Here is a 25941-nt window from a genome sequence, read left to right as displayed (position 1 = left end):
GTCGCAATGCGGATGCGACGCGTCTAGGACGCGTGCACACAGATGCAGCCCGAGAGCCCGCGCGAGAGCACGGGTATATAAATCGAGAGAACGCACCCGTGGCGAAAGAAGAGTTTCAAGATCTCTCTCTCTCTCTCTCTCTCTGCGCGAGATTCGCGCGCGAGTGCGTCGCAATTATGCAAAGCGGCACACTCGCGAGAATTGGCCAACCTCGAATTTAAACAACGGAGACGAGAGGGAGAGAGGAAAGAGCCGATAATTAAAAGACGAACTAACTGAGGGATTTCACGCCAGCCGAGAAAGCTTGGAAATTGTACGCACATATATGTGTATATATATATATATATATATATATATATATATATGGTCGTAACGCGTTTGTTGCGCGTGTCGAGAAGCATTAATTAACGTCACGATCAATGCATCACATTTGACATTTGATTGCGAGCACCGTTTATCCTCCTCGCGAGTTATCTGTCTCCTTCACGCCGGTTCACGACCCGCCACCCATCACGAATGTGCGCGCCGCTAATGGAATGGAGCACGGGAAAAACAAGAAAAATAGAGGAATAGATTTATCGTCAAGGGAAAATCGAATTATTGAAAAACTGAAACAATTGTCGCGAAAATCAATCGATTCCTCCTATTCCTTTAAACAGTATAAACTAATGCTTGCGACGTATCGTTCACCGGTGGAAAGAAATTTCTCGAGAAGAAATTATTTATTATTGAGAATCGCGTGAAAATAAACCTTTCCTTCCCACCAATGTGAACAATGCGCAGCATCTTTAAAAAGTATTATAATCGAAAATGAATAATTCTCTAAAGTATCCTTTATATCTCGTGATATCGTCGGATAAAAATAATTTCTTCCCTCACTCTTTTTCTATAAACCTCTAAAGATCCGTGTATAAAAGTACTGGAATTTCGAGCGAAGGATATTTGTCTCTCGTATTACTATCTACAAACTCTCTCTTTCTCTCTGTGTAAAAAAGGGAAAAAAAAATCCAACAACAATGGAGGGAGAAAGGAGCGAGGAGTGAATTGGAGCAGCAGGTTTTTCACAATCCTTGGTGACAAAGATACGACGTGGAATGAAAGACGCGTCTGGGCGGAGGGGACAAAAGGACGATATCCCCGTGCGCGTGCAGAGAGAGAGAGAGAGAAACGTGAAAGACCGATGGCAAAAAGGGAAACGGCATAACGTTGGACCGAGTAGAATTTATAGCGTTTGCAGATATAGCCGCAATACGCGTGCAGTACGGTTACAATGGCGCGATGGCGAGGCAAGCGAGCACTCGTGCCGATCACGTGTCCGGCTTGTACCGCAATCGGGCTCATTGTCCGCGGACAAGAGCGGGCAGCGGTACAAAGCGCGAGAGAGGCCGAGCGAGTAGCCCGGCCAACGTCATTGCGGTTCGATGCAACTAGACAATCTAGTGTAAATAGGGGGAAGGGGGGACAGTGTGCACCCCCTTCCGTGTACGGGTGTTACGTGCGCCGATCTCGCGCTTCGGATCCTGGAAATCATGGGGGCGGATTCGATGATACCGAAATTGAAATTGTCGGGCTAATGCGATTACCGGGCCGTTGCGTGAGGGAGGCCGGCTAATGGCCGATGTGATAGACGCGATTGACTGTTTGCCTTTTAAGCCGATCGTTCGAAAACGATTCCTCCGTGAAGTTGCCGGTACCCGTTGCCGAGTAAGCGATGCGATCTCTTTAGATTTCGGCTCAAGGGGTGTCCAGGGATCTTTTCTTTTCTCTCCAGAAAAGGATTATCGAAATGTGTAGTAATCTTGACGGTGTTAAAAGGATATGAATAAGAAGAAATAAGGACTGCGAGTAATTTTTTGAGGATAGGCCGAAATAGTAAACGTTAATGAAATAATAGATTTGGACCAAATATGTCTAGGAATGTATTCTTTTTTCTCCAGATGGATTATCGAAATAGTAATTTTGTTAAAAGAATATGAACGAAGAAATAAGGACTGCGAGTAATTTTTTGAAGCTAGGCCGAAATAGTAAATGTTAATGAAATAATAGATTTGGACCAAACGTGTCTAGGGATGTTTTCTTTTCTCAGATAGATTATCGAAACGTGTAGTAATCTTATTAAAAGGATATGAACGAAGAAATAAGGACTGCGAGTCATTTTTTGAGGTTAGGCCGAAATAGTAAATGTTAATGAAATAATAATAGATTTGGACCAAACGTGTCTAGGGATGTATTCTTTTCTCTCCAGATGGATTATCGAAAAATGTAGTGATCTTGTTAAAAGGATATGAACGAAGAAATAAGGACTGCGAGTAATTTTTTGAAGCTAGGCCGAAATAGTAAATGTTAATGAAATAATAGATTTGGACCAAACGTGTCTAGGAATGTTTTCTTTTCTCTCCAAATGGATTATCGAAACGTGTAGTAATCTTGACAGTGTTAAAAGGATATGAATAAGAAGAAATAAGGATTGCGAGTAATTTTTTGAGGTTAGGCCGAAATAGTAAATGTTAATGAAATAATAGATTTGGGCCAAACGTGTCTAGGGATGTTTCATTTTCTCCCCAGATAAATTATCGAAACGTGTAGTAATCTTGACGGTGTTAAAAGGATATGAATAAGAAGAAATAAGGAGTAATTTTTTGAGGCTAGGCCGAAATAGTAAATGTTAATGAAATAATAGATTTGGGCCAAACATGTTTAGGGATGTATTCTTTTCTCTCCAGATGGATTATCGAAACGAATTTAGTATTGAAAGAATGTGAACGAAGAAATAAGAATTGTGATCAAATAGCTAAAGAAGTAACAACTACGACTCATTTTTCTATTTCCCAAGAAGAGATATTTTTAAGACCGGAAATAAATAAGACGCTTAGAATTTTGTTTAACTGGCGAAGAAACGGAGCTATAAGTTAATTTTTGAGAGCAAATGTGATTCGCCAACGTGGAAGCCAGCCGCGATTGCAATTTTTCAGGCTGGGCCAAAGAGAATCCCTTTGATAGGTTTATGCATAGATCGTTGGCTCGCCTCGGGTACAAGTTTCCGCGTTACTTAAATTTTCGCGGTCCTTGTCGTTGATTAAGCTCGAGGCACGGGGAGAATAACGCCTCCTTTGAAACGGTTTCGACGGTCAAAGCCTAAAGAGAAAGAGGACGTCTCGGTCTCGGTTACTTCGTCACGTTCGTAACTTTCTTGTTAGAAGCAAGTTTGGAAATACTGTCTTCAACTCACATTCTTCGATCGAGAAAACTTTGCTATCCAAAGATATCGGCTTCCTGTCTAAAAACCCCGCTTCATACGACAAACATTCCTAAACGCACTTGTCTACGCACGTTCTATTTCGATAGATGGACAATAATCGTGGGATGGAATTGAAACGATTTAAAAACACGATGATTTCGATCGATCAGATCCAACTATTAACCACATTAACTATTGAAATTATAAAATATAAATGTAACTAATAGCTCATTGCATCCCACAAATATCCCACCGCTTTTGAAGAAAGAATGAGAAAGAATTTCGCAGGAAATTCTTCGTCAACTTCTTCGACTGCGTAGAATCTTGCGTAAACTAATAATAAAAATCCCTTCTTTTATTCACTCGCCTCTCGGTTTTTTTCTGTTTTCATTGCAGTATAACATAAAGAAGCGGGAAGAGGTGCAAGAGATGACTCAAGAGGAGCCGAATCCTTTGATGCGCAAGAAAAAGACGCCGGAGGAGTTGGCCGCGGAAGCCGAGGCGGAAGAAGAGGACGAAATTACAAGTACGTGTCGATTCGCGATTTCGCATTCGAGAAGAATGCGTAGTAATCTAGGAAGAGAGGAGGTTGAAGCAAATTTTTGGAGATATCAAGGCCGGTTAATGATTACGCCCGACACGTGCGATTAAATTGGCGCGCACAAGGGATGATCGATGAAGGGTTAACGAGCGTTGGTTAGAAATTAAACAACGCCGTCCCCGGCTCTGTTGGGCAAATTGGGCCGCACACAATCTAGCTCGATTCTCATGGTGAAATCGGCGTTGCGTAATTGAAAGAGTTCGGAAAAAAAAAAACTGCAAGCCAACTTCCGACCGTTCATTTGCGATTGTTTCCCATTGTTTCGTAAACTAAACTGGAACACGTGTGTACGTGTGCACACACGTACGTACGCGCGATCGAATAAAACGTATACAAGGTGTTGGACGGTATATACATTCGCGGACAGACGCTTTTGGAGTTTCTAGAAAATTCGAGAATCGCCGTGGAAAACGAGAAAAATATTCGCGTTACAAGTTGAATAAATTTAAATTCAAGTGAAAGACAATGAAACGAAACATACCGATTTTTTATTTCGTGTTCCCAACTTTAAAATTATAATATTTCTATCTCATAAAGTAAAATATCTTGAAAACTGTCTCTAATTAATCGATCCGTCCAAAAGTGGCGTCCCGCAAATATATTGGGTTGGCAACTAAGTAATTGCGGATTTTTTTTAGAAAATCAAAGACAATTTTTTCATGGAACTAAATAACTTTATTCCGTAATGTGTTACCCATTTTGATCAATGACCTTTTGCCATCTTTCAGCCAGCATCATAATCCCATGTTCATAAAACTTGTGGTTTTTATTAGCAAAAAACTGAATCAGGTACGATTTGATATCATCATCGTTATTGAAATTTTTACCATTCAAGGAGTTTTGTAAAGATCGAAACAAAAAGTAATCGGATGGTGCAAGGTCAGGACTATATGATGGATGTGGCAAAACATCCCAACCAAGCTCCAATAATTTTTGTCGAGTGATCAAAGATGCGTGTGGCCTTGCATTGTCACGATGGAATACAACACCTTTTCGATTTGTCAATTCGGGCCGCTTTTCTTCAACTGCATTGTTTAATTTCGTTAGTTGTTCAATAGACAACAGAATTGATTTTCGGTTGGGTGGTAAGAGTTCAAAATAGACAATTCCTTTGTAATCCCACCAAACTGATAACAAAACCTTCTTTCGATGAGTTTTTGATGTTGTTTGAGCTGGTTCACGTGGCCTGCTCCACCATCTTTTCCGCTTGATATTGTAAACAACCCATTTTTCATCGCCAGTTATCGGTCCTTTTAAAAATGGATCATTTTCATTACGTTTCTTTAGCAAATCGCAGCTGTTAACGCGTTGCGTTAAATGCTTTTCTTTCAGTTCGTGAGGAACTCATGTATCGAGTTTTCGAACATAGCCAAGTTGTTTTAAGCGGTTTTCAATGTATGCGATACATGAAGCTTCTCTGCAATCTCACGAGTTGTGACGATCCGAATCGATTATTGCTTCGATTAGATCGTCATCAACTTCAACTGAAATCCGCAATTACTTAGTTGCCAACCCAATATATCAACTTTATTAAAAAAGAAAAAAAATCTAGATCAACGTGTTATACACTTGTTGTTTCTTGCTGTGCTTTCAGAGATCAAGAACGCGTTAGACACGCATATACAAGAGATCAAAGCGCAAGTACTCGATGGTAAATGCGACCTCCAATAAGCCTACCCAACACTCCTCGAAGCGGTCGGTAAGGAGGGCGGTGCACGATGCGCCGCCAGGGCCGCATCCGCCTCTCAGCCCCTACGCGAAAGAAGAAGAGAAGAACGAGCAAGATCTGACGCGTTATCGGAGAAGCGAAAGGAAAGAACGATAAAGGAAAGGTTCAGCGTCGTCGTCGTCGTCGTTGTAGTCTTCGGTTCGTCGGTCTTCGTCTTCGTCGTGTTGTTCGTTGTTCGAGAATCGATTCGAGATAGTCACCGCGTGTCCACGGATGGCGACCGGACACCACGCACACCCTCCCCGCCTCCCCCCGTCCACCGAGTCTCGACCGATCGATCTCATCGAGGCGTGCGATCGAAATCGAGGTGAAAAAATCGACAACATTGGACCATCGATTTTTCACGGGAGAAATATCGGAGGGGGTGATGACGATGATGATATATAATAGGGATGTTTCGAGTCGTCGTCCGTTGCGGTTGTCGATCCGAATCCGAATTCGAGAGATTCGTTGGTATGGGGTGATCTTGGGAACGGAAGAATCTGTGGAGAGATTCTTTGGAGAACGGGAGCGGGAGGAGGACGAGAGATCTTCGAAGCAACCAAGCAATCGGTTCGTCGGGTTAAATCGACTTAAAAAGGGGTGACGATCGAAAGTGACGATGAACCGTTTCCAGGATTTGGCACCGACCGAGTGAAGAACGTGCGTACGTAGAAAATATAGGGGAAAAAAAAAAACTAGGGAACGAAATAAAAAAAAAAGCGAGGACATTGCGGCAGACACGAGAAAGTGGAAATGAGTATGAGAGTCGGGTAATATTAGATATTCGGAGAGAAAGATGGAAGGGCGAAGACGATCCGAAAGAAGGGAGAATTGGTTTTTATGCCTTACGATTCGAGGAGAGGAAAGAGACGAGACTATCGGCGAGGATAAAGGAAAAGGAAAGGAAAAAAAAGAAAGGGAGGAGGCGAAAAAAATCTGGTATCTATATAGCGTAAATGAGACGTCGAAGGGCGCGTGCGTAATAAAAATATCTATATATATATATATATATATATATATATATATACATATAAATATAAAATGAGGAAAAAAAATATATATATATATACGAATAAGAAAAATGAAAGAAGTAAAAAAAGAAAAAAAAAAAAGACGTAAAATTAGTACCTAAGTTTCTAGTGAATTTTCGAACGTATAGTGGTATAATGAAAAAAAATAAAAAAGAAAAAAAAAAAAAGAGAAACTACCGGTAGCAGAGTTACGTAGTCACTAGTTTGTTCGACGGCTGTTCAAATAACAAGGAGATCAGAATGGAAGAAGGAGTCATTATTATTATTCGAGTTATTAATTATTCTCATAGTTTATTACCGCGGTCATTGTTCTTATTATTGTTATCATTAAATGTTTATATTTAGAGAAACAAAGTTAAGACAAGGATCGAGGGCCACGAGAAACGGCTACTACGTAGTCAAGAAGAGACCAAAGAGTTTTTGATCGTCGTCAAAGAAAAAGACGGAGAAGGATAGCTGAGAGAGAAATAAAAAAAAAAAGAAAAAGAAAAAGAAGAAGAAGATTAATCCGGGAAAACGAGCAACAAGAGAGAAAGAAAAAGTAACCGGCGGCCCTTGCTCTCCCTTCCGTCCAAATTCGAATTTTTCCAATTTTACCTCTCGGCAATATAGCTCGATCGCGATCGATCCGCGAGCGAAACGCGTAACACCTGATCGATTACTTAGGGACAATTTAGTTAGGACACATTACCAAAGAGAAAAAGAAGAAGAAGAAGAAGAAGAAGAAGAAAAAGAAGAAGAAGAAGAAGAAAAAAAATAGATAAAACGGTTATAGAAAAAAAAATGCTAAAAAAAAAAAACGCGCCGTTAAGAATAGCTCGACGAATCGAGCAGCACTGACTCTCGCGCGTTTAAAGATGCATAATAAACGAATTAAATAGGTGAAATAAAAATTAAATAAAAGAAAAAAAAAGGAAAAAAAAAGAAAAAAAAAAAAAAGAAAAGAAATGCCTTTCTTTCACGTTTATACAGCGCGTTTCTATCGAGATTGTAATTAAAAAGTAAATAGTAGGTTAATCGTTAGATGAAAGGAAGAGAAAACCGATGATAATAAAATATGTTCGTTTAGAAAAAAAACGGGAAATAGTGTTTTTTAGAGGAGTGTCGCGATTCGAGATCGAGATGTTCTTAGCTGGGGGGGAGGGGAGGGGAGGGGGAATAAGTTTTCAGGTGTTACCGCCGGAAACGTTCGAGCAAAGTAGCTATTTGAGTACTCATCCTTTCTCGAACCGGTTCACCAATCTTTTCATCTTGTGCTTCTCTACGTTCTCTCGTCGCCGTCTCTCGTTGTCTCGTGGAGAAAAAAGAAAAAAAAAAAAGGAAAACACACGAAACGCGTTGCAACACCGAGAACGACGAGTGGACGAGTCAACAATGGTGGACGGGATGGACGGAGCATCGACTGCCGGCAAGTAACGCGAGCCTTATACATATACGAGAATATTAAAAAAAAAAAAAAGAAAAAAAAAGAAAAAAAAACGAGGAATTCAAATGCTCACACATACGGATACACATATTGCGTAACACTTAGAGACTTAATAAAATCGGAAAGAGAGAGGAAGAAAAAAGAGAAAAAAAAAAAGAAAAAGAAAAAAAAAAGAAAGGCGAATTTCGTTCGAGAACGTTTCTTGTTCCTTCGATCGAAAGATCGGATACGTTTAAATGAAGAGACTGAGAATAAAAAAAAAAAAAAAAATAATCTGTTTAAATTAAAGATATATACATTGTAACGTAGATTCTTGCGTAACGTCGTGTAACGTGATTCTGAGTTGGTATATGTATAGGGTATGATACGCCAAAAAAAAAATAAAAAAAAAGAAGGATAAGCCGCGATGGAAAAGGAAATCCTACGAACGAGATAAACGTGCCGTTTAACGCGTGAAATTGTTTTTTTTTTCTTTTTTTTTCCTTTCTTTCTTTTTTCTTTTCTTTCCTTTTTTTTTTTTCTTCTTTTTCGAGATGATCGTGAGAAGAGAGTGTGTGTGTTTTTTTTTTTTTTTTTTTTTTTACATTCGTTGTATCGTAACCTCGTTCAAACGAAACCGATCTATTCTTGTATATTCTTCTTCTTAACTATCGAGCGTGTCTTCTCGTATATCTATCGATTGATTCTGACTCTGAAGCAACGGCTATCTTCTGATTTCTTTGCGAGCTCGAGATTCTCCTAACACGCGTCTCCATCATACTTGACCATTCGGAAAAAACATAGGGAAAACATTTATCGACGATATGTATGTGTATACATATGTATATGCCGCGAGCAAAAGATTATTGTTATTCATCGACTCTAAAGAAAAAAAGAAAAAGAGAAAAGGGAAAAAAGAGAAGAAGAAAATTTCAATCGCTCCGACGAACAATATAAATTGCAAGTAAAACGCGAAACGAGGGAATCAAAACGAGGAAGAAAGAAGAAAAGAGATTGGAAAAAAGAAAAAGAGAAAAAAAAAGAGACGCTTTCCTCGTCTCATCGAGTTAAGCGTGTGTTACATTTAAGGACCGCGTCCCTATTTTAAAAATGGAAAATGCAACCTCAACGTCAGTCGAAAGTGAGAAGTCGGAAAGGCCTTCTAGCCCAAACTAACTTTTTTCCTCCGTGCAAATGGACGCATGTCGCAGCTTTTTCTGTGTGCACTCTTGTTGTCGTTCTCGATGTATAAAAGAACACGATGTTTAAAAGCATATTTCTCAAAGGGTCGGTTCACACGATTCTCGGCCGCCGTTCTTCGAGAGCACGTCCACGGATTTATTCCTCCGCAACTCCGGGAGAGGGAGTTAAAATAAAAAGATGGTAGAATTCGACTATCGAAAAAAGATACGAGAGCACCAGTGCTTACGAAAGTTTCTTCGCAAACTTCGGTAATGCGTCGATACTTTTTTCTTTTTTTTTTTCGAACTTCGAACCTTGGAGTAATTGGGAGCGGAGAATATACTTTACGATATTAAAAATTTCGAAACTTTTAACGATCTACTATTTTATCCGGCCAGCCATATTATACTCGGGCGCACTGTATAATTATTTACGAACGAGCAATGACGCAAATCGCCAAGGAGCCGCAGCCTCGTTATAGAAAACCGAGCCGCTCGATATCGCCAAAAACGATTTCTCGATCGCTAAATTCTCCAAACGAGCGGGAAAAGAAAGTAAGTTTCAGCGTCTACGAGAAATTCAACCGACAGCGCTTTTCTCTCTCTCTCTCTCCCCCCCCTACCCCTTCCAACTTTTCGAAAAACCTCTTCCGTGTTCAACTCTCCTTTCTTCCGTGACTCGAACTGCCGTAAAATATCTCTTGGCAGCTGTTTGTCCGCGAAAAACAAACCGAGAACTTTTCTAACGTTTCCACCGCTCGACTTTATATAGCCCTTCGACCAGCTGGATTGCCGGAGAACTTTCACCGACGAGCGTAAAAAAAAAACTCTCGCGTAGATTGTGCGCGTAGATTCGATTTTATTTTCGTCATTTCTTTTCTTTCCTCTCTCTCTCTCTCTCTCTCTCTCTTTTCTTTTCGATCCGCGAACAGAATCATTTCGTCGTAATCGAAAATTACTCGCTTTAAATCGTTTGGAAAAAAATTGTATTAGTAAAAATAAAATTTGCCAACATTAATATTTGGATATATTTACGATAACAGCGATCGAGAAAACGTTCAACTCGTCTATGTATAAATTTCTATCGAACGAGGCGATTAAAAAGAAAAGGAAGAAGAACAAGAAAGCGAAGTGGACGTGCTTCGCATCTGAATCTACTTGACATAATCTCTCTTTCTCTTTATATATATATCTCTGTCTCTTTCTCTATCTTTCTCTCTGTCTGTCTTCTCTCTGTCTCTCTCTTTCGTGTCTCAACGTGCATGCAAACTGTCTCTCTCTCTCTCTCTCTCTCTCTCTTGTCTGTCGATGTCGATGTCGTTGGTTGGATCTTCTCTTATCGCGCGTAAGATCTTCGAAGATCAGTCGACTTATAAAGATAAAGAAAAAAGGGGGGGAGGAGAAAAAAAAAGTAACAGAGATCAAAAAAAACTAGAGAACGCCGTTATTTTGCTACTCGAAAGTAACAAAGAAGAAAGTCCAATGAGAGTAGAGTGTGATGACATATCGCGATGATTTTCGAAGATCCGCGGAGAGACTCGCATTCTTTCTCTCCGTAAACGATCTCTTTAGATTGTAAAAACGCTTTAAAACGTACCTAGAACCTACGATTCTATTCTACGCTCTCCCTCGTTCCCTTATTCCTTTTAAAGAAAATGCGCCCTTTTCCTCCCCCGTCCAAGCATATTTTCCCCTTTACCGACCGATCGACCGAATCCTCACACACACTCTTCCCCCCTCCCTTCCCCTTCTCTCCCCCTCCCCAGTCCCGAAAAAAAAGTAATTGTCTCGCAGATTCAGATTTCTTCTGTGCGATTCTAATCTTGATATAACACTTGAAGTCAATTACACGATTAATTAATCCAAAGGTGTATACATTATAACTATATATTTGATTCTAATAGAGAGAGATATACGCTCGTATGTTTTTCCTTGCGAATTTTTCGATAATATAAATATAATAATAATAACGAGACACAAATAAGTTGAATTGAATAATATTCTAATAGTTACTATACGGAGTGTGTTGAGTCATTGTCCGCGTCATCCGCGTTTCGATGTTAAAGAAGTGGCATGAGTTTCGGTGCAACATCCAAGCGAAATCATATTCGCGATCGAGAATTAGAGAAGGAAAGCGATCAATTGGGCGACAAAGAAATGAAACCCCGACAATTCCAGAAACAGATTGAAACTTGCAACACAGGAACACAACAGTGTATAGCGTTAAAAACAATAGACTGTTTCCCCATTTCCTTGCGCTCTCTTTAACTATTTCTCTGTCTGTCCTCCTCTCTGTTTCGACCTCTCTCTCTCTCTCTCTCTCTCTCTTTCTCTCTTCCTCTTCTCTCACTCGTCCTTTCCTCCTAAAGGTAAACAAACTTTTTTTCTCTCTGCCTGTCGTCTCGTATATATATATATATATGCCTTCTCGCTCGATGTGTCCACTAACGCTGTATGCTCTTTAAAGTCACGACTACTTTTAATGCATGCGTCACGCGTAAAAGCGAACGATAAATAAAATAAAAAATAATTAAAAAAGAAAAGAAAAGAAAAGAAAAAAAAAAAAGAAGTCTTACGCTATTGTTATCGCTGATTAATGTCGTGTGTCGTTGTTGTTTCTCGATGTGATCAATATACTTCGATATACTTCGTCCTCGTAGTCGATGTTAAATATCTAGTCTAGCTTTTGACATTTTCCCCGCCCCCCCCTTTTTTTTCTTTCTTTCTTTCCTCGCATTATACATCGTAAATTCAAAATTCGAAAGCTCTGTGTGCCTTTTTTGTTTCGTTTCTAAATTTGATTTAAACCTAAAAAAAAAAAAAAAAAAAAAAGCGATGTGATCAACGTGTCAATGATTTATCTCTGTGTAAGTTCCTATGTATAATCGAAATATTTTTTTAAACGCATTATACAAACGCATCCATTGTTTGTATTAATTTGTCGAGATACGAGCAGGCCGTTCGCCGACGATTTTTCACTACCGCCAGATTCAACCAGAGATCAAATTTTCATCCACCAAATTGTCACGGCAACGCGAAATTCAACGTTTAACAAGTGTCGTTGCGCAAGTAAGTAGAAGAGAAAAATACGACGATATACATTCAGGGTTAAAAGGCGAAGTTTCGATCTTCCTTTGTGTGATGACTTGAATGAAACACGGAAAAGAAAAACGCGGTCCGAAAAATCAAAAACAGAAGCAAGAATCGTAGGAACGAATTTTGAGAGGAATCAAAATTCCAAAGAAAAAAGAAAAAAAATCCAGTCGCGTGGAAATTATTCCGCAATATTATTCTTTCTCCTCTTCATGATTATCTTTCATCTTTTAGGTACGAGCTGATCTATCTTTCTTAATTTCTTCTTTTTTTTTTCAAATCCTCCACTTTGCACACGTTTCAATCAAATCAAACTATTCCACTTATTGCTCTGTCCTTCACCACACCCTTTACCTATCGAGCCACCCTAAGCCTATACGCGGCACGTGGCAAGTGATACTTTAATAAATCTACTTGATTCGTGTTTTAGACGATCGTGATTAAAAAAAACAAACAAACAAACAAAATGAATAAAAGAAAAAAAAAAAAAGAAAATAATAGAGTCTCGTTTTCGACGTGTCACGTCGAGAGAATTCTATTATCTATATATATATAACGAAAAAACCAACTTTCGTCACGATTTCAACCGATCTCGACGAATTGGATATTATAAATTAGAAAGTAGTACTCGCTAGAAAAGTACAACTGACTCGTCGAAACGAGACACGCGTGGAATTAATATTGTAAAAGATAGAGTTAACGGACCCTCCTTAGGTTCCTTAGGTAACGAGTGTTGTAACTTGAGAGAGAGAAGAATAAAATAAATAGAAAAAGAAAAAAAAAAGAGGAGTAAGAAGAAAATTAACGAAAAGAACGCGTTTAGAGGTACGATAATGCGCCGAAACGTTAAGATTATTTAACGACAGGTGTTAACACAACGTTCTTTTCTTCATGTACATAGTCTCGCGTATTACCTAGACCTGCGTTTAGAATAACCGAAAGATTTTTCGTTATTCGTGGTTTCGTTCTAGCGAAACGAGCGAGGAATGGAAGACGAGATGCAGATGCTGCGTTCCCTTTGGAAATTTGCGACACCTTTTTTGTCCCCGATTTTTGCCTTCGATCCCTGGACAGAAACTCTAACTGCGAAACTAGAGAGAGGATTTTTCAAAATTCCGGGAAGGAAGAGGAATTTTTTTGTTCGTTTTTAATTTGAGCTCGATTTTTTTCTTCTTGTTCGAAATTTAAATCTTCGATTGAACGTAAAAGACACGAAGAGGTGAGTTTCTTTTTTTTTTTTCCACAAATATCGCGAAAGGGGAGAAGAGAGAAACCGTATTCTTCTCTGCAAAAACCCCTGCACGTCTTTAATTTCGGATCCGAATTTTATTATTCGACGAAACGAAAAATGAAATGAAAAGGCAAGGGAACGAAGGGGTTTCTCAAAATTTCAGAAGGAAGGGTTAAAAATTAATTAATTGCCGTGGTGCAAGGGAACTGGAGAAAGAACCGACTCGACTTATTCAGAGACAACGACACAACGCATTATAAAGTAATAATGATAAACTTTAATGTTAAATCAACGTACTATTGTTATGATCTCTTACACTATGAGGGTGATCTCGATGACGATCGTTGCGTAATGTAAAAAAACGCGTTCGCACGTGTGTTTTTTCAATGCGTTCAAATAAATAAAAAGAAAAGGGAAAAAATATATATATAAAAAAAAAAAATTAAAAAAAAAAAAAAATAAAATAAAAAAAAAAGAGAGAGAGAAAGAAAAAAGAATAAAGAACAAAGCGATGGAACTAAAACGGTTGTAAACGTTTGGTAAATGTATGTTGTGGACGATAAGCGAGAGAAATACCGTTGAGAAAATACCGGGTGAAAATTCGAGGGGAAAAAAAGGGAAGGGAAAGAAAAACAAAGGAGAAGAGAAAGGAAAGGAAAGGAAAAGAAGTTGAATAAAAAAGACCAAAGGGGGGAGGGGGAGGGGTGGGGGAGAAATCACGATGTTAAGTAAGTAAGTCGTTAGTAGTCTTTGTATACATACGTGCAAAGGGGAGTTGCCGAACAAACGAAAAACGAAGACGACGTTAAAAGGGAATGAGAAAAAAAAAGAGAAGGAGGGGGATGGGATCTCTTATAGAGATAATCGGCGAGTTTTCGATGAAGATAAAAGACAAACGCGAGGAACGAGCAATTCTTCTTTTTTTTTTTTTTTTTTTTTCCAAACAGCTGCCATTCGACGACGAGGGATAATACGTGCCACCACCACCACCACCACCACCACCACCATCTTCGAGCGGACTTGTGCGATTTTTCGGATTTATAGGGGTTCCATAGTGGAACACGGTGTAAAAAAAACGCAAACGGCTGTCTCGCTCGATTCCGCGAAAACTCCATTTCTCTGTTGATCGGCGAGCCGCCATTGTCCATCCGGAAACGGAGAAGAAAATCCAATTCACTTCGAGCGCGCGAAAAATTCCAGAATTCTCTTCTCTCGAGGAAGAAGAAGAAAGAAAAGAAGAAAGAAAAGAAATGTCAAACCCGCCCGTGTCTCGCCCATTCGTGGCGAAACGGAGGCGGGATGAATAATTGAACCGAACCGAAAAAACCTTCTTCCCCGAAAATTGGATTTTCGTCCGTTTGTTTTCTTCCAGAATTTCTTTCGGAAAATGGAATTAAAAATGTGTGTGAAATCGACGCGCTCGCTTTCGAGGAGAGGAGGAGGAGGGAGGCCGCTCCTGAATTATTGCACGGAACGGAGGAATTATACGCGCGTTTATACGTCCTCCGTGCCCGTCGTCGACGATGTCTTCTCCTCCTCTTCTTCCGTTTCCGTGTGAATCGTGTGAAAACGGCCGTGTTTCACCGTGTTACGTGACGTAATAATAATAATAATAATATTAATAATAATAATAATAATAATTATAATAATAATAATGATAATGATAATGATAATGATAATGCAGATCACACCTGTGTACCGTGCCCCGGTATCTTCGTAAATTCGTTGAACCGAGAAGCAATACTACGGATGCCTATAATTATTAAATGTTATGCGTTTTGTCTTATACAACAAAGAAAAAAAAAACCGAGGGGGGAAGGGAGGGAGGGAGGGAGGGAGGGAAAGAAAGAAAAATTAGAAAAACTACATCACGCGTACATCACGCACACGTCAGACCACTTGTGAGCGCATCTGTAAGGGTGATCAGGCACACATACATACACGCATACACGCATACACGCATACACGCATACATACGAACACAAACAATACGTGCGCGATACGAGACTTTCGATCGGGGATCGCGCCAAAGTAATAATAATAGATGTAACAAAGGAGAAAAAAGATAAAGGATAAAAAAAAAAGGGAAATAGATAAAAAAAAAAAAAGTCGACACTACTGCGTAACTTCGAGCAAAGAAAAAAAAAAAAGTTCGAAGTTATTGCGTAATTGCAACCCGTACGTTCACATCGATCTCTGTGTAATTTTATAATATTTCGAAGATGCGAAGCATTTTTTAGCTGCATGCAACGACCAATAATTTTATTGTAATCGTTAATCCGTGTATAAGGATTTGAGCACGCAAGTGATAGGAGAAACGATGTAAAAAAAGAAAAAAAAAAAAAAAGAAAGAAAGACAGAAAAAAAATAGAAAAGACAAAAATAGAGAAGAAAAAAAAGAAAACGTCGAGGGGAATGAAAAATTAATTAGGGGAGAGAAGATTGGTGAAGATGAGAGAAGGGCATATTCGGGGGCTTCTTTCGAATGCCTAAAAATCGCACGAACCTTGCTCGGCAGATAATAACGGGGGGGGGGGGAAATTCTTAATAAAAAGGGGTGGTAAAGAGAGCTTCGTACATCAACAGAGAGGGGAATAGTAAAAGATTACCTTGTAATAGTGTGAGTGAATCGCTGGAACTAGAATGGAGAAATTGATCGTTTCAATATATTATTAACGTAACTTTCGAAGAGGAAAACAAGTAACGCCGAATGGATCGATGATGATGATGATGATGATGATGATGATGATGATAATGATGATGATAATATTATATATTGTTGTTAGATTATGTATAATATATATATACACATAAACACTGATATAAAAATAAAGTAACCTAGATAATAAGCGACCACTTATTCACACCACCTACACGGATACACATACATGCGCGTGAAAAAGTTAACCCTTTATTTAGCGAGTCGAAAGAAAGTAAAGAAATTTATTTTTTCGAATAACTTTTTCTTTTTTTTCTTTATCAACATATTTCGAGCAAAAAGTAATCAATATCTCGTCTTAATTTGATTTAATCGAGATTTTTTTCGATTTTCGATCGATATGTATATAGAAAAAAAATTCGAAAGATATTGAAACGGCCAAATTAAAATAGTCGTGCCAAATAAAAGGTTAATGGAGGAGCGAATATACACCGACATCACGAAACCACCATTCTCACACGAAACACAAAACAAGAGACAGATAAGATTTCGTAGTTGTACCCGTGAACATCCCCCGTCAAACCCATCCCCCTGAGCACGATCTCGGCTCTTGGTTACGCGTAAAAAATGCATAGAGTCCTACTTTCTCTACTTCGACTCTCCTCTTGACCCTTGAAACGATGGGAAAAAAAAAAGAAAAAAAATAAATAGAGAGAGCCAGGGAAGGAAACAGGAAACGCGTTTTCGGAGTTTCTTCCTCCACAGATCGCGTTTCCTGCCCATCTTTCCTTCATAACTGAATAAAAAGAAAATAAAAACGGAACAGGGAAAAAATTTCAAGTATCAAGGAGGAGGCGACAGAGTCACCGAAATCAGAGTCTCCGAAAGAAGAACGAAAACGATAACGAAGCGGGGAATAAAATCAAAAAAAGGGAGAAAGAAAAAGAAAAGGAAAAGAAAAGAGAAGGATAATCGAGCTTTCCTCTTCCTACGTTGTACGAGAAATTCACGGCGTTTCTTTTAGCTTTCACGGCGGGAGGGATGAAGGACACACAAAACGCGAGAGAGAGAAAAATAAAAAGTGAGGTTTAACAAAAAAAAAAAAAGAGAGAAATAAAAAAATGAAAAAAAAAGTATATAAAAAGAAAAAAAAAATGATAAAGCATGAAAATGATTTTTAGGGGCGCGCCTCATCGTTATAGCTCTTAATACAATAGTAATATTACGAGTAATAAACAAAAGTGAATTAACCAGAAATATGCGTTTATGTTATTTAGTTCTAAAAAAAAATGAAAAAAAAAAAAAATGTAATAAAAGTCAATCGTGTTACCAACCCGTTCGTCTCTATTTATTTATCAATCAACCTCTCTCGATCGAGCTCATCCACCATTTTCGTCGCACGCCATTTTTCAACATCCTAATTTTATATTTAATCGGACAAAAAACACGATATCGAATTTTCTTTCGTATCGAAGTTTCGACAACCGATTCGAAACGGATTCCGCTGCGCGTGCAATTCGCGCTACTCCCAATTCTCTTCTTTTTTTTCCTTTTTTTTCTTTTTTCTTTTTTTTACGCAATTCTCGCAAGCGATTTCAAAATTGCTTGTGAACGCGCTCTACCTCCACTCCTCGTGCCACTTCTGTCGATTGACGACTCCGCTTATTATTTTTTCCAACCATCGTGTCGCTCAGTGCGAATAAAAACGTTGCCGCGACACAAACGTGCGTCCCGCGTGCGCCAACACATTTTCGACACTTTTTGGAAATGGAAAGTTAATACCCGATATCGATATCGATCGCGACGAAATGAAGCAAACTTTTCTCTTCTCGCTCCTTCTCCTCGTAATTCGCAATTACTCCTCGGCCGAGAAAATAACGTTGGGGATCGATCTGAACGAGCCCGTTGCCGTCACCGATCCCAAGTTTCTCAGTTTTACCATCGACCCGGTAACCCTGTTGGCCGGAAATGCGGTCAGGTACGTACAACCATTTATTTATAACAAATAAGCTCTCATCGATCTTTTTGCCGAATCGACCGATATTTCGAGCGATCGAAATTTAAAAAAGATTACATTTTATCAAAGAGTTTCTCGATTTTTTCTCTCCGCTCGATATTTCGCGCGCGATAGAATCGAGAAAAAGAAAGAAGAAAGGAGGGCGGGAAAAAGCGTGAGAAAACAAAATTCAATCTACGCTTCGACCAAATAAAACGCGTACGTGTTTTAATTTAAATTTCGATCCCTGCTCGCCGCCCTCTACGCTGCCTACTGTATTTATCGATATTATCTCGTCGCTAGAGATCTATAATATAGATTAAACACTCCCTGAGTAAAGCTCAAACTTCTCTCTCGAGCCATTGGACAGTAATCTTTTAACGATAATTCGAAACGTGATCGTTGCCATTTCAGCACTCATTTCGAGAGAAGCGTAAACCTGATGAGAGCCTTGAGTCCAGCGTATTTGCGACTCGGAGGGCCGCGCAGTACCCTTTTCCACTTTGCCGATCAAAATTCCGAGGAAAATGGAAAGAAGAGAAAAATCGTGCTATCCGGTGAGCTTCGTCGCCTAATTGAAATTCAAAAAACTATTCCTTCCTTCTCCATTCGACAAATTCCCCTTCGATTTAATTTCGACAGAGTCGACCTCTCCTCCTCCTCCTCTTCTATCACGGTATAATAAATAGCTGCGAAGAATATGTTCCCTCGAAAATTGCATTAACGAGGAAACACGTATCTTCCTCGGCCAATTTCCCAGCATCGTGGTCAGAAATCCAGTTGCAGAAACTGGCTGGATTAACCTAAACAATGCTTCATGCACCGGTGAACGTTGGTACACGGAGCTGGAGGTGTTTAGCGAAGAGTAACGAGAAGGTTTACGTAGATATACACGGCCATCATTCCAGCTCTGGACACACCTATTCAGGGCAACCTGTTATTTCTCCGAATCTCCGATTATTCTTGCGCAAACGCAAACTCCTCCCTAATTAGTCCAGTAATTTAATATTTCTGCGCGACATGATTCGATACTCGTAGCGCACAATTTATTCCTTTGTTTTGTCCCATCTGAATCGCTTTTATCTACCACTTGTTATTACGTTGTTTGTTCGATTAAATGAATAGATGCTCGGGTAAATAGGATCCTTTAATTTTCGAATCTTAGTAGTCGCTCTTAGCGCGACATTGCAACGAATGGCGTCCAATTTCCATTCTCTCCAAATCTCTACTGCTTCGTTGCAGAGAAAAAGGAAAAATCGTAATTGGAAAAATTTTGTAAAAAAAGGTTTCCAATCTTCTAGTTCCCCTTCCGAATCGAATCACTTTTATCGCCTATCCCTTTCTCCATTCGACGGACGAACTTTTGCAAGGCTTTGAAAAGAATAATCGGAATAATTGGAAAGAAAAAAAGACAGGATTCCACGCGAGATTTCTGACATCTATTCCTATATCCATCTTCCCCTATATATCGCGATATTCCATCAATCAATCCTGCGTTTCGTAGAGTCCGATTGGGTATTGGCCCATCAGTGGGCTGAAAAGGCAGGGTTGGACGTGATCGCCTGCGTTTCGCCGGACGATCGACGAAGGAGGACGATCGAAGGGGGCGAAGATGCGTTGGAGATAATCCCTTTCAGCGATCACATGGGTTTTAACGCCAACTGGCAGCTGGGTTACGGTAAATTAATATGGAGAAAGAATCTACAATCTTTCTTCGCTTCGAGTTCCATTTTTCTTTTCTTCTTCTTTTACAGAACCCCAAATTAGATGCAATCTGACGGGCAACGATCTAGGGAGGCAAACGTTGGATCTACGAAAATCGTTGAACCAATTTCCCAGATATTCCAACAGCGTGATCACAGGGCCGGACGTTGTGATCTACGATAACGAGAAGCATCTAAATTATCTTCGAGATTACTTCAGTGTAGCGATTCCCGCGCTCTCAGCGATCACCTGGCATCCGTAAATTTTCTTCTCTCCCTTCTCTTGTTCAATAAAAACGCTACTGCCTTTTCGAATAAATGTTATTACGAGGTTAGAATCATTGAGCAGGTCGGTAACACTGTCTCGAAATCGTTTCCAGCGACCTGGCGAGCATTACTTTGGATAATGGAGGAGCGTTCATACACCAGGATAACTTGGAAGAGGATAAGGAAGAGTTGTTGAAAGCTATAGGTCGATTCGTTGACGATCGACCCTTGTGGATCGGTGAGTGACTTTCGACCAATAGTACGCTCACTTTTACCAATTATTATTATTATTATTATTATTATTACATTCGAAGCCGAATCGAGGCCGGAAGAATGCAAGAATCTGTACATAGGGGCTCTCATCTTGGCGAGAAGACTAGGAAATTCGGCAAGAGCAAACGTGAACGTGATCATGAGGCAACCGGCAGACCTGACTTATCCGACTCCAGTAAGAACGACCTCTTATTATTATATATATATAAAAATAACCAAGGAAAATCGATGTAACGTTTCGTGTTCAGGATTACTGGGTGTCTTTGCTCCACAAGACTCTCGTCGGACGGCAAGTGTTCGACGCGAAGATTCGAAGCGTTGGCAACGAGGATCACACCTACCTCTATTGCCAGTGCGCTTCCAACAGACACGAGGATGGATCGATCGTGATTTTCGGGGTGAATCTGAATCCTAGCGAAGTCGCGTTCCATTTGGAAGGGATTAACGCGACCGAACGCGTTCACGAGTACGTTCTTACGCCCGGTTTCGACGCGCCCAATCGAATGTTTGCGGAGTAAGTGACGAGGTAATCAATCGCGAAAAATGAAAGAATCGTTACGTAACGATTATTTTCCCCTCCAGGACCATCTTCTTGAACGATAAACTGTTGACTCTGATCAACGATACGGTCCCCGAGATGCGACCAAAGATTCTCAACGACACGAAAACACATGGTGTTGATCTCCGTTTGCAGTCGGGCAGTATCGGTTTCTGGATCATTCCCAATTTAAAGGTAACTTAAAAGTGCAAACTTATACACCGTTTATTCAAACGTTACTCTCTCTCTAAACTAATTTCTCGTCTAATTCACTCAGATAAAATCTTGCATGGGAAACGAGGCACCGAGAACGGAAGAGAGAACTGCGCGAGAAGACAAGATCGACGACAAGAATACGAAAGAAACAAGCTCTCCTCAAGGAAGAGGAGCTAGCTCGAGTGATATCGATAAGAGGAAACGGAGGGGTGACGCGTCGATCTACAGGAACAGCATAAAGAGAGAACTGAAGAGGTTGAAAAGATTCGTGAAGAAGAAGCTGGACGATTACGATTACGCGAAATCGTTGCCCAAGCTGTTCAACTCTAAGGAGCAAGGTGGAAAGGGGTCCACGCTGTCCCAAGAGGACGTGCAAAGCAAGTTGAAGGAGTACAAAGATCGGGTGACGCGGTTGAGGAATCTGATGGGATCGAGCGACGCGAAGATGGAGTTGAGGAAATCGATCGGCGACCTGGTCGGGGACGTGATATCCTTAATGTTGAAGATACAGAACGCTCTGGAAACGATGAGGAAGGAGATCGATCGCGAGAACAAGACCGAGTCGTTCACCAACGTGAAAGAGACGTTGAAGTCTCTTTACGATCTCTTGATGAATGCAAACTTGTCCAACGAGTCGATCGATTCGAGAGAGATGGAACGAGGATTGGACAGGGCCAAGAGAGAATTGCTCCCTTTCGACTCGAAAAGAAGGAGTGATAACTTATCGAGGAAACGGGGAGCGAGGGACGAGGATGTTGAGGAAGGATCTACTAGAGGGATCGAAAGATGGTGGAGTAAGAAGAAGCAACCGAGTTTTCTGGAATTGGACAGCGAAGAAGATGCCGATTTCTACCGATTCGATAACTCCTTCGTTAACGAGGATTCGTTCTTAAACACCTACGACTACGATTACGAATTCGAGGATTCGGAGGAGCAAGTTTCAACGATGGAGTACATCGACGACGTTCGTACGTGGAACGAGGATGATGGTTCCTTCTACCACGAGCCCGTCCAACTTTTCAAGAATTCGAGGAACAATCGGATGAAAACGAGCACAGGAGCACCTGAACTGTGGGAAGTGGAAGCGTACGAGGTTGGAAGGAAGGATAGAAGGAAGGGGATGGTGAGGATCGAGTCGGATGGCACGATTCGAGATAGCAAGTTCTTGGAGAAATTCGAGGGCGTCTCCTTTCCGAAAAATCATCGACCCACGTATACCAACGTCCAACCTGACGAGTCTGCCATCCGATCCTTCTTCTCTGGGCGAGCGCAACCGATAGGGAGCACGATGTACAAGAGAATTCCCGATTTCTCTGCTCTCAAAGGATCGAATCCTTGGACCGATTACCTCGGGAACAAGAGATCGAAAAGGGGGGAAACGGATTTGCGCGCAATACTGGATCAGGAGATGATCAAGGAGGACGATGCCAACTCCAAGGATTGCAACTGCAGGGTTATCCGTCGCTCGGAAACTTGCGATTGCCGATCGAGAAGGGGCGCCATCGAATCGTTGGAATCGCTCGAGGTCGACACCGTCGCGCCCCCCAAACAACAACTCGCCGGTTTGGACAAGGATATAGTGCGCGCCAATTTGCGGGAGGACACGGACGTGGAGGTGTTCGCGGAGCTGGAGGAGGGCGGGCCGAAAATAGAGAAATCGACTCGGGACGAGGTCGATTCGTCCGAGATCGGGGAGGGATCGAGGAACGCTCGAGATCCGCGCCACGATTCGAATATCCCTGCTTTGGAGAGCCGATCGGACCTCCACCCCGAAGTGGCGTCGTCGGCTGATCATCCACGATTCTCCTCTATTATTTTAAACGAAGAGAAGGAAGAGGATCGATCGAGCGAAAGATCGGTGAGACGCGATGCGAGCAAGTTTCTCTCCGAGGAGGAGAGCACCACGGTTAATAACGAGGAATATACTTTTTCCAACCAAGAAAACTCTACGGATTTCACGGAAGGGGACGAGGAGACTGAAGATGGGACAAAGGAGGAGAGTTGGATCGAGACCACCACCGCTTTATCGGAGGGAATCGTGAGGAGAGAAGAAGCCGAGAGCAACTACGATGATGTAAGTTCGAAACGAGGGGCAAAATCCGAGCAACCTTTGCTCGGCAGAAAGGCAACGAAAGTAGGAACGACCGATTTCAATAAAAGTAAGAAACGCGCGCCGAGATTAAACGTGGCGAGACAATCCGAATTGTCGAAGAAAGTGAGAACGTTGCAGGCTTTGAGGGATTTGTTCCGCAAGTTGAAGGAGTCGCGCGTGTTGCTCCCGATTCCGAGATCGAGATCGGCGGAAAGGGGGGCTGCGGCCGAATATCGGAGGACTCGGGCTCAACAGGTGAAACAATTGAGGGACAAGTTGCGCGACAAGAGGCAGATGATGTTGAGGAAGTACGAGAGGGGCGTTCGCGAGGCGGTCGACAAGGAGGAGAACGTGGAAAAGAGGAATCTGAGGAGAAGGGAGGCGTGGGAGAGGATCAAGGGGAGCCAGGATTTCCGAGACATGATCGATCGCGAGAAATTAGCCTACATGCTCATGTATCGACCGACCAAGTACGACGAGGAGAGGAGGGAAGTTGGGGAGAGCGAGGAGGATGACGTACCGGCGACCGAGATATCTCTCAGGAATAGGGATACTTGGAGGAGGATCTTTAAAAATGACGAGAATTTCCGCGATCGTTCTTACGATAATTTGGATCGAGATGTGGTGAGATCGGAGGATTTGCCATCGAGCGGGGAGAAAAGAGGAGAAGGATCGGATGAAGGCGAGAGGAGAGACGATGTCTATTTCGCTCTGGTGGAAGATGTGGAGAGGCCACGGATATACTATTACGAAGAGAATCCAGGGAGCGAAGGGAAGAGAATTATGAGGGTAAATAATTATTCTTATTAAGAGATTCTTTTCTTTCTTTCTTTTTTTTTCTTCATTCAATTAATTTGCTCGACAGGCATCGCCTCGACGCTCGCCCAACCACGCGTACAATCGTCTCCTGCAAAATAATCTCGGAAGTATTAAAGTCGTTCGATATTCCGACGACGAGGAAGAATCGGATCAACCCCCAGAGGGGAAAGAAATATACATAATCGACCCATCCCGGTACAAAGGAGGGGATCCTAGTTTGCAATTGTACAAAAGTTCGAGGATATCGCCCGATTCGCAAAAAACACCTTCGAAAAGATACAAAATTATTTGGAAGCCTATCGTATTCAAACCTTTCAGGATTCGTCAATCGACGCAGCGCAAACGCGAGGATAAGAGCGGAGAAGAATCAACGGAAAATCTTCTCAACGATTTCATCGATTATCTAGATCCCAAAACCGTCGACGAGCTTCTCAAATCGGGGAACGTGATAGTGGACGATAAAATGGAAAATTTCATGCACTCGATCGTCGAGAAACAAGAACCGGTTACGCGGTCGGAAGATGATCGAGAATTCGAGGAAGCGAACGAGGAAAATTCCGATTCCAAGGGAGAATCTTCGAAGATAGTCGAGCAACAGGGTGAAAGTTATCGAAATGTTACGGAAGGGAGAATCGAAGGTGGAAATATATCCGAGACTTCGAATATCACAAGCAGCGATAACGGAAAGATGGATTCGAAAAAGATGGAAATAAAACGGAAGCGGAGAAACGCCGTTACCGAATCGAGACAAGGAGAATATTTCGAGTCTCTGCCTCCTCTGTTTTCTCTTCGTAAAACCAACAATTATTCGTCGCGTTCGAAGCAAAGTTCGAAGGAAATTTCTGACGAAAATCTTCTTCTAAGAATCGAACAACATACGAAAAGTGAATCAAACACGGAGAAAAGTAAGAGAGAGGGGAAAGGGGCAAGCTTGAGTTTAGAAAAATCGCCCCTCTCCGACGAACACGGAACGGCGTTGGCGTGGATGGAAAGATCCGGAAGAAGGGTTCAAAGAGAAGCGGCAGAGAATCGAGAGAAGATGGACGAAAATACCAACGTGGAAAAGGTAAGGTTTAACGACAGACACGTAAGATCTTGCTTTTTCAAAAATTTGCATAACACTCGAATCTCTCTCTCTCTCTCCCTTTCAAGATACAACCGTCCGAATTGCAACATCTGGACGAAGCAGCTTCGAGCACAAAGATCCCGGCATTCGGCGAAATCGACGACGTCGAGAAATCGCTGATTCAGAAGATACCGCTTGAAAAATTCATGCCGAAAGGGAGCATCGACAGGAGCAAGAGGAAGAACGTAAGGAGAAACAAGAAAGAGGATGATGGATTGTCGTCCCTTATAGAGAAGAGTCTACCAAAGATAGGGAATGTGGTAATCGACGGATTGAACAAAGCGGAAAATTTCACCGGGTCGGTGGAACAGTTAATCAAGAATTTGGACGAGAATTATAATAGGACGATCGGGAAGGAAGATCGAGAAAGGGATTCAACAAGTACCAGATCGATAGATCCCGCTCAAAACGTTTTTCGAAATGCGATAACGAATGTAAAAAAATTTTTCATGTTGCTTAACGGAGTCACGAATATTCTTCGGAACAACGGATAACAATTCTTTTCAATCTTATATAATATATCTTAATTTTGTATTATATTATTCTAATTTTATAAAATATTTTTCGTGTAATTTTTATATTTTTTTGACCTAAATAAAAAGATGTTGTAAAACGTTTGTTTGTGACGAATCCCCTCCTCGGATAACGAAATACATTATTGATGCAATGCGCCGTTATATATTTATTTCATTGAGAAACGTTTTTAACTAAACATACGTATAATGTAACCCGATTATGCATATGTAATTTCATTGTTCGAC

At 41.0% G+C, this 25941-nt stretch overlaps 2 protein-coding genes across 4 annotated transcripts in view; both read left to right on the top strand.

Annotated features, from left to right (window-relative positions):
* Positions 1 to 8277, top strand: part of LOC552844 (complexin) — a 238960-nt gene extending 230683 nt beyond the window's left edge. For all 3 annotated transcript variants that reach the window (XM_625220.6, XM_006563467.3, XM_016916555.2), the window contains 2 exons: positions 3635 to 3764; positions 5434 to 8277. In XM_625220.6, the coding sequence (XP_625223.2) occupies positions 3635 to 3764; positions 5434 to 5510 (207 nt within the window). In that variant the 3' untranslated portion in view covers positions 5511 to 8277. The remainder of the gene's footprint in view (positions 1 to 3634; positions 3765 to 5433) is intronic.
* A 7508-nt stretch (positions 8278 to 15785) lies between these two features.
* Positions 15786 to 25777, top strand: LOC100576569. Its single transcript, XM_003250216.4, has 11 exons — positions 15786 to 18128; positions 18561 to 18703; positions 19651 to 19824; positions 19901 to 20108; positions 20230 to 20354; positions 20431 to 20564; positions 20638 to 20903; positions 20972 to 21122; positions 21205 to 24024; positions 24101 to 25120; positions 25207 to 25777. Exons 1-11 carry the CDS (start codon positions 17959 to 17961, stop codon positions 25672 to 25674), a joined length of 5679 nt encoding a protein of 1892 aa, XP_003250264.2. The 5' UTR covers positions 15786 to 17958; the 3' UTR covers positions 25675 to 25777.
* Positions 25778 to 25941: the final 164 nt, after the last annotated feature.

This window comes from Apis mellifera, linkage group LG15 (genome assembly GCF_003254395.2).
Source record: "Apis mellifera strain DH4 linkage group LG15, Amel_HAv3.1, whole genome shotgun sequence".
In the NCBI taxonomy this organism is placed as follows: domain Eukaryota; kingdom Metazoa; phylum Arthropoda; class Insecta; order Hymenoptera; family Apidae; genus Apis; species Apis mellifera.
Note: the sequence above shows the minus strand (reverse complement) of the source record. Positions and strands in the feature narration are given on the sequence as shown.